Consider the following 9,248-nt stretch of genomic DNA (forward strand, 5'->3'; position numbering starts at 1 on the left):
ATAAAAGATCATTTTGTTTTTGCTTTTGTCTTTTTTTTCTTTGCTGAATACATGTATTTTTTCTTCTAACAGTCTTATTGGTATGTAGTTTACGTATCAGGCAATTCAATAGTTCAATCGTTCAATCATATCAAGGAGAATTGAATAATCATTACTACATTAATTTTAGAACAATCCATCCCCCCATGGTTATATTGCCTTTTAATGAGTTGTGCAATCACAAGCCATTCTGATGCTCCCTCCTCCCTCTCGCCTTCACTATTTACTCCCCAAATCCCCTTACCCTCCCTATCATCCACTCCCCACCCCTGTATTCCCTATATCCACTTGTATCAGTTATTATCATTATGCATCCATGCCTCCTGTGGAGACCCAAGAGGAAACAATAAAAAACAAAATCGGGCTAAGGTGGTAAGGATAAAGTCATAGTAGTACAAAGACAAAACTACAAATAATGGGTAAGAAGGAGAAGACCATCAACATTCAAAAACCCAGGAAAGAAATTCCTGTCGTGGAACCTGTAAGAGACACTTGCACCCAGAACAGATTCAGACTACATCTGTAGGGTGGTCGATTGGCCAAGTATCAAGTTCTATCCAGCGTCATCAGATTACAATGGTCTCTGCCTGATGGTAAGGCTGTTCGCTGTTCCAGACTCTTGCCTGTGGCTAGTGCAGACCTGCCTGCAGCTCAGTCTGACCAGATACTCTGCAGAAGGGTTTTGAGCTCCTACATTCATAATTTTTGCTCTGATGCTTCTCTCCTCACCATCTTCGAATTTTGTTATTGTCATCTTTGGGTAACACAAACTAGTGTGCTTCTTCCATGTGGACTGTTAACTCCTTGCTTAGATGGCCGCTTGTTTGAATACAAGCCTTTAAGACCCCAGACACTATTCCAATTGATAGCCAGGCACCATCTGCTTTCTTCACCACACTTTGCTGTAGCACCCATATCGTCTGTGATCATTTTATGAAGGTGAGTATCATGCAGGACCATGATGCTTTAAGAACTGATTGTTAAGTTGGGGCAAGGATTTGGTGTGAGCTCAAAACTCATTCCTGGATCTGATTTTTTGTTTTATTTTAATTTGCTGTACCTTGGGAGTTAACACATGCCATATCACTCCATAGTTTAATCATGTCAAACATAATTGTACAATTGCTTCCATAATCAGTCTCCAAACATACTTTTCCTTCCTGGACTTCCTGAAATCATCTCCCCCAACCTCCTATATCCCCCTTCCTCTGAAACCCTTGTTATATTTTCTTTCCCTATAGACTCAACGTCCCTGGGTTTCATTTAGCTAAAAAGAAATAACACAGCTTCAAGAGAGTGAGCCCCGAGAGGGGTGGACACAGCTCTGAGATACACCCTAATAGGAACAAGCATAAGCTGAATATCACAGACTGGCCACTGCAGGATTGCCGGAATAATATGAATCTTGACAGCATCTAGGGCATAGATGCAGAAATACCTTGTTTGTTCACCAACAGCCCACCGCTCTTAGCACAATAGTCTTCTGCTTCCTCAGACACCATGTGTCTTCCGAGTTAAGTTACAAGTGTCTCTGGAGTTCACCCAGTTGAGTTCCCATATGGGGCCTCCCTGATACAGCCTCTGGAGCATGACACGCACCCTGAAGATCCAGCACTCCACGGCAGCTGGCCTGGGTTCCCAGGATACCCCCAGATACTGTGGGTCAATGCTGCCCTCAGGCTTCACGCCACTGAAGACCCTCGCCAACTAATGACCCTAAGAGCATCCTCAGTATCTCTTCCCTAGACCTGGCGGTCAGCCCTCCCTCCCCTCAATAGACATGCACTTACACGTTTGCCCAAGCTTGACCATTCCCTCTTCCCTCCTGTGTTGCCCCTCCCATCAGCAAGCCTCATCTCTCTGTCGCTGCCTTCCACTCCGGGGGCACTTCATCCCAGACCCACATGGCTATCACTCATAGCCCATACCCCAACTCCCCCTGCTCTCTCCCCACCATTTGATCCCAGCTGTCGTGAGGTGTCCCCAGCCAAGGGACCTACACTATACTTAACTGGAGTGGATGATGTGTGGTTCATTGGCACTGGGCCGGCTCTTTACCAGGCTGGCCGGTGCCCAGCCCGAAGGCTGGATGCCCTACAGCTTGAGCTTGTGCCCATTCTGCTGCTCGTTCCTACCACGGTGGACTCACACGAACTTCACTAACTTCATTCAGCACAATGTCCTCCAGATCCATCCACAACTTGAGGTGTTTCATTGCTATTTTTTTAGGGATGTGTGGTATTCCATTGTGTTTATGTACCAGTTTTTTTCACTTTTCTATTGATGGGAATTTAAGCTGTTTTCAATTTCTTGCTGTTGTGAACTACGTTGCGATGAACATGGGAGAGGTAACGTCTGCTCATGATTTGCTTCTTATTTCGCTGGGGTCTATGTCTGGTAATGGTATTGTTGGAGCATATGGTAGTCCAATTGCCCTCGGTTTTAGGTACTGCCATACTGCCTTCCACAGTGGCTGTTCTCAATACAAAGATCATTTTTGTTGTATTCACCATCTGAAACAACTTATCAGCCTCCCAGTGGCTTGCCCTGTTCCCCCATCTAGCTTGGCTCCCCCGCCCTCCCCAAACCTTATGTGAAATAGATATGGTTTTACATAAAAGGTCATTGTTTTTGTTGCAATCGCCATTTGACACAACTTTATCAAACTCCCAATGGCTTGCCCTGTTCCCCATATCTTTCTCGCCCACATCCCGTCTTCCCTTTTCACCATGGTAACACCTGTCTACCCTCTAGCCAGGGATGGGGAACGTTTTTTTCTGCCAAGGGCCCTAACACCCTTAGCAGGCCATAAAGAACATTAGCCTGCTATATGTGGCCAAACATGGACAGAACAATGTTTGTTTCCAGCCTCTAAAACAATGGCTGGAACTGCTTTTCTTTAGCGAGGTGTTATTAGCTGGTATTGACGACTTTGTGGGCCTTCTAAGACCTGTGGGCCGGGCTGTTCCCCACCCCTATCTAGCCTATTGTTTCCCTTCTCTCCTACCCCTCATGACCTTCAAGGGCTGTTTCTTTCGGTATAAAGACCTTTTCTTCTTCTTTTACTTTTTTAAGTAACAGCGGTCTCACACAGTATCTGCCATCCTGTGTTTAACTTTATTCAGTACAATGCCCTCCCTATCTATCCACGCTAATGTCATGTGGTCCAATCGCTCTGCACCCTGGCTAGCATTGGTTTTCCAGCAGGGTTCTTTCATGCATTCTTTTCACAACACAGACTGGGGCGTTTCCTCAAATAGGCCCCATTAGCACTTCCAAGTCTCTACATCGCAACTAAACTCACAATCTGCCCTACGACTATTTTCCTGATCTCTGCCTTATAGGAACCAGCCTTGGACTGCTGATCTTAATCCTCCTAGTTTGATTAACTAGAGGTCGGATACCGCTGCCATGTCATTTCCTGTCACCCACTTTGGGTATTTCTGCTACAGCATCACGAGATAACCAAGACTTCCCTTAGGATAAATTCCTGGAAGTGAAAACTGCTGGGTCACAGAATACGTCCAGTCATAAGGCCTTGATGTATCTAGATTGTCCTCCAAAAGGAATATATAATTTATATTTCCATCAGCGTTGAGATTGGTATATTTGAGAGACAGGAGGAAGTAATTTAGGAAATACTGCTTGCTGGAAAAGATACTATTTATGCAGTAAATATTTATTGGATGGCTACTATTTGCCCCATCCTATGATAGGTGCTGGTTATACAGTGATGGCCAAGAATTCTTTTGTTTCTCTTGGTTCTTCCTTCTCCAACAATGACAATTTTGGGAAAAGACTTAACTTTGTATATTAATCAAGGAAACATCACGTGGTATGTTATATCCATGAAACCATAGTGAGCATTCAGAGGACAATGGAGTTGTCCCACGGTCTCCTTTCTGTGCGCATCCTTAGAGAAGCCCGAGAATGTTGTGTCCTGGGCTCTCTTACCAGCAGGGAGGTGATAAGGGTTGTCTTTTGGAGGTACTTGGGAGAGACTAAAAGGCAGGATGGAGGCAGAAGGCACTATGTTCCAAGGACCTGACAGGTTCATGAGGTGGCCACAGGGCAGTGAAGGGGCAGAGGGACACAGAGCCCCGTGAGGGTAGTGGTAGCAGCGGTGGTGGCAACAGCCAGCCCCGTTCATGGGAAAGTCAGAGGTTGCAGGGAACGGCCTGCTGATGGTTGCCTTGAGTTGATGTCAACTGATGATGCTTCCGTGTGTGCACAGCAAAACTGCTCCATAGAAGGCATGACCCTTTGGACTGTTTCTTGAGGCTCTTCTAGGTGACCTCAAACCTTTTAGGTTAGTAGGTGGCTAGAGGACTTACCTGGTTATGCCACGTGGGGACACTCATGAAACAAACAGGCCCGTCAGGGCTTCAGCAGCTTTCCCACATTTCTGGATCTCTGGGTAATTCACCCTCCCCATGTCTTCCTCCATCCTACCCTATTTTATGAGGGGGTGTAAAAAACTTGAGGGAAAACAGAAGGAAAAGATTACAGAAATCTTTCACAAAATTTCTGAGCCCCTTTGTGTACGCCACTTGCAGTTAAGTGCCATCGAGTCAGTTCCGACCCATAGTGACCCCACACACAATAGAGTGAAACATCTTTACAAGTGTTCATACCCTTGAGCTCACGGTGGCAGCCACAGTCAGTGGCAATCCACACACTCACTGTTGCAGCCAAGGTGTGGAGCCACACACCCGTGTTAAACTCCTGTATAAGCGATCCAGTGTTCCTCCGCCCCTCAAACGCCCTACTAGCCCAGTGATGAAAACACCTGCAAACCGGTTGGCTATGAGACCGACACACGATTTTCCAGTTAAAACGAACAGCCATTCCAGTTTCAGAAGGAAAAGTGTTTATATGACAAAATGTTTATATAACAAAATGCTTATATAAAAGGAAAAAACATAAGAGACATTTTTCTATGAACAGTAGATTCGTGATTTTTTTTTCTTTTTCTTTTGAACTAAATCAAATGGATTTAGTTCAGACTTGCTTTGGGAGAACATCTTGTATAAAACATATGCTGTCTCTAAAGGCTGGGCTCCACTCAAGACAATAAGCAGCCCACATACGAGAGGTAAACACACCCGAGACTAGTCTGAGCAGCCAGCCGAGTCCCGATTCTGTCCACATGCTTATAGGCCCTGAAAATGTACACATAAGCAACTTAGGAGGAAAAACAAAATGCAAGATGACATGTTTTATTAACATTTCAGATCTTCTCATTTTTGCCGAGAACATGTACGAAATGTTCAATGTTCAGAACACCTGACGCTCCATCCAGCAAGTGTGCGGAAAGCAGAAATCCTGTCCGATGCTCTTCGTTCTTTGCACACCGATGCAAACCGTAGTACGAATGCATTGGCAAAGTGTAATGTTCCAGCATAGGAAGTCTTCTTTTCATGGAGCCTCACTGTGCATTCTTTAGCAAACATCAATATGGAGCAGCATGTGCAGTAATACACGTACAGAATTATTACCCAACTAGGAAACCCGGGCAAGGGAAAGGTAAGCCCTGCTTAACTTCCCTCGTTGACGTCTTCTCCCTCGCTCTCGTCCTCGCTGTAAAAGATGTCTCGAAACCGGAAAACCTGCTTTGGTGTCGCAGGAGCCCGGAGTTCAGCGCCTTCTTTCTCCAGCTTCTTGTCTAGCCGTTCTTTAAACACAGGCAGGCTAGTCTCATAAAGGTAGTCTATAATCTCTAGAGAAAAGAAATTTAATTTCAAAATTACCTTTTTGTACAAAGCCTCCTATCATGGATGAAGGATAATAGGATTATGCGGCGATTGTAATTACACTAGGCAAGGCTCTTGTCTATGAGGGTGACTGATATGGACTCATTAAACCTTATTTAAAAAGATCCTCTAAGGCATGCATGCGCTATTTTAAACCCAGGTTTTAAATGAGGAAGTCAGTGCATAAAGATATTGAGAGAGCTGCCCAAGTGGTGGAGGCAGAAGTCAAACCAGGTATCGATGTCTACAGAACACCTAGCACGTTTTCCCACATAGTTCACTGAGACCCTACATGGCAGACTTTAAAGCCTCATCTTTCTTAGAGGTGGGTGGGATCAAACCGCGGACCTTATGGGCAGCTGTTCAACTCGTAGCCTGCCACCAGGACTCCTATTTCCAGGATAAAATCATCCAAACCAGCAGTTCCTGAGCACCGGTATGGGGCAGATTATAGGAGACTCACCTGTAGGGTCATTAATAAGGAGCATCTAGACGGGAGACCCCTATCCCTGGAGTTTAGGATTCTTAGGGTATAGGATGAGGCCCAGGAATCCCTCTGTTTAACAGGGGCCTCACAGAACCCCGAGGAGCCAATTATGGTAAATACACACCTTAACTACCCACTACCCACAAATGGCTACCAAGGGGGCATGAGTGTCTTACAGTCTTTCTGGAAAAGGGCAGGGGAGGTGGGGTTCTAGCAGGAGCACTGTGCTAAGCAGGGAACAGTCCGTGTCACCTGATCTAATCCTTCGGGAAATCTGACCAGGTAGGGATCATTTTATAACTTCCACCATTTTGTGATGGAGACGACGACGGAGGCTCCCGGAGGTTACAACACTTGAGTCAGGCGCACCTTCTCTGTGCTATCTCCACCCTTCCAACAGCACCGATACTGACCTGGAAATGTTTTGTTCTGCCAAGAGGGAACGCAGGTCGTTTTTAACTTGTGAAATTTACTTCGCACGTAAGATGGAGGAACGTCACTTGAGAAAGGAAGACAAACAAACAAAAGACAGGGCACTTTACAAATGCAGCATCTCCATTCCGTGTGCTAATACATTCATTACACGTGAGACAGAGTCCACAGAGCTTAGTAACTTTCCTACCTCGAACACGAAATCATCATGTCCACAACGATGCAACAAAAAAAGAAGATGCGCATGAAAAGCTCTTTGTTCAATTAGTCAAGAGAGAGAGAAGGGACATAATTCAGACCATACGTGGCTTTTATTTAACGTATTTGTCAGGAAGACAGCATATAATAATAGCTACCATGAGGGGCAGCAAGCAAGAGGAAGGCAGCACAGGGAAGGCCTTTGACAAGATGGGTTGGCACGGTGGCTGCAACGACGGCTCAACCCTAAGAACAATGGTAGAGACGGCGCAGGCCTGGGTGACGCTTCCCGCTGTTGGCACAGGGTCACCAGCAGTGGGAACCCACTCGATGGCACCTGACAACACGATGCTACGATGCCTGCGTCTCTGTCCTCAGAAACTCGTAATCCCATGAAGTAGCTCCTGCTAACAACCGTGATTGTGGAGCTGGGAAACAGAGGCACGGAGAAGGCCGCACAGCTCACAAAGGAGTTCTAGGCGCCCTGGTGGTGTGGTAGTGACACACCGGGCACCTTGGCCTCAAGGCGAGCAGGTGAAACTACAGGCCCTCCACTGGAGAGAGACCAGGCTTTCTGCAGCGGGTCCTGGAAACTCACAGGGGCGGTTCTACCCTGTCTGATCGGGTGGCTGTGTGTCAGCATCAACTCGATGATGGTGTCTCGTTGTTGTTTCCTGAGCGGAATGATGGCTAAGTCCTTGACTGCGACCCGGAAGGTTAGTAGCAGGAATTCGCCCAGCAACTCTGCTGGAGGACGAGCCGAGTGTCTGCCCTCAGGGAGCCCCTACGCGGCAGTGCCACTCTGCCACGCAGACAGCTGTTGAGGTGGATCGATGGCACAAGTCAAAGGCAGACGTACTTTTTATTTTGCCAAGCTGAAGAAAGCAGATGCTTATTGTGCTGTGGAGAAGTGAGTACATTTTCAATTTACAGCCATAATTTACAGACACCAACTGTGATGGTTAGATAGTTATGTCGGCTTGTACCTGGATGAAAACGTAGGGGTGAAGCCCAACCTATCAATCAGGTCACAGCATGACAGGAAGAGGAGACATTGGAAACCCCCCTCTCTCTCTTCCTTCATTTTCCTGCTTGCTTGGATTCGGAGTCTGCCCCCAGAGAGTTGTCTGCCTCCTGGGAGCAGTTGGCACCCTGCCACCATCCACCCGACTCTGCACCCCCTGGCCTGTGATCTCCCTGCTTCCCACCTCACCTTCTGCTTTATCAGCCCGCAGCTGCGTGAGCCTGAAGAGGGTGGTCTAGTTACCATTGGACCCATGGACTTGAGTTCTACTGGGCTGAGGTATCTTCTTGCTATAAAGTTCTTTCTTACACACGAGAGTCATTGATTTGGTTTCCCTAAACAAAACAACACGGCCTAACCCACCACCAAACCATAAGTTGTTTTAAAAGCAAAAATGAATAAGTTCCTGGACACCATTAACCATAAAAACGTGACATCTTTTTTTCAGTACTCAATCAGCTGTTAAAATGGTTATCTTCAAAGAACAATCCGTTATAGTGGTGCAAAGAGCTAAGTGTTTGACAGCCAACTGAAAGGCTGGTGGTTCAAATCCACCTAGCCACTCAGCAGGAGAAAGCTCACAGCCAAGAAAACCCTATGAGGCAGTTTTATTCAGTCACAAAAGGCCGCTGTGAATTGAAATCAACTTGATGTCGCCAAACAAAAATGTGGCAATAAAAGATCCTCCGACTCCTTGATCCTAACAACAACTAACTGCGCGTGTTCTGCATCCCAGGGACCAGGTTGAAAATACTGCATGCATTGTCTCTGACCTCATGGAGGAGCAGCGACCTGCCCAGGGATGGCTACCTAGTCAGCCGAGTGGCAGGACGCAATGCCAGGCCTGTGCGACTTCCCACAAGGCCAACGTGATAGCTGCAGACACAAGCACAGGCTGTAAGAAAAACATGGAATTGAAAACTCGTTAGGTGTTATATCTGATTTAGTGGAAAAACGGTCTTTAAATCTTGCCTAAGTCCATTCTGTGATGCTCACCTTCCCGAAATGATCACTGAAGACAAATGGGTGTATGGGAAAGTGTGGTGAAGAAAGCAGATAGTGCCTGGCGATCAAAAGATATAATGTCTGGGGGCTTAAAGGCTTGAAGATAAACAAGCGGCCATCGAGCTGAGACGCAACAAAGCCCACATGGAAGAAGCACACCAGCCTGTGTGATCATGAGGTGTTGATGGGATCAGGTATCAGGCATCTAAGACTCAGAATAAAACCATACCCAAGGTGAATGGGGTGGGAGGGGTGATGGAGTGGAGACCCAATGCCCATCTGTAGGCAATTGGACATCCCCTCACAGAGG

General features: G+C 46.5%; 1 protein-coding gene across 2 annotated transcripts in view; it reads right to left on the reverse strand.

The window, feature by feature from the left end:
- Nucleotides 1-4,886: 4,886 nt before the first annotated feature.
- The window catches only part of TTF1 (transcription termination factor 1), a 36,388-nt gene continuing 32,026 nt past the window's right edge, over nt 4,887-9,248 (reverse strand). For both annotated transcript variants that reach the window (XM_030885129.2, XM_045288589.1), the window contains 2 exons: nt 6,693-6,778; nt 4,887-5,758 (listed from right to left, as the gene is read on the reverse strand). In XM_030885129.2, coding sequence (XP_030740989.2) covers nt 5,577-5,758; nt 6,693-6,778 — 268 coding nt within the window. In that variant the 3' untranslated portion in view covers nt 4,887-5,576. The remainder of the gene's footprint in view (nt 5,759-6,692; nt 6,779-9,248) is intronic.

Source organism: Echinops telfairi, unplaced genomic scaffold (genome assembly GCF_000313985.2).
Source record: "Echinops telfairi isolate 266 unplaced genomic scaffold, ASM31398v2 ScPeMD7_22;HRSCAF=79, whole genome shotgun sequence".
Lineage (NCBI taxonomy): Eukaryota > Metazoa > Chordata > Mammalia > Afrosoricida > Tenrecidae > Echinops > Echinops telfairi.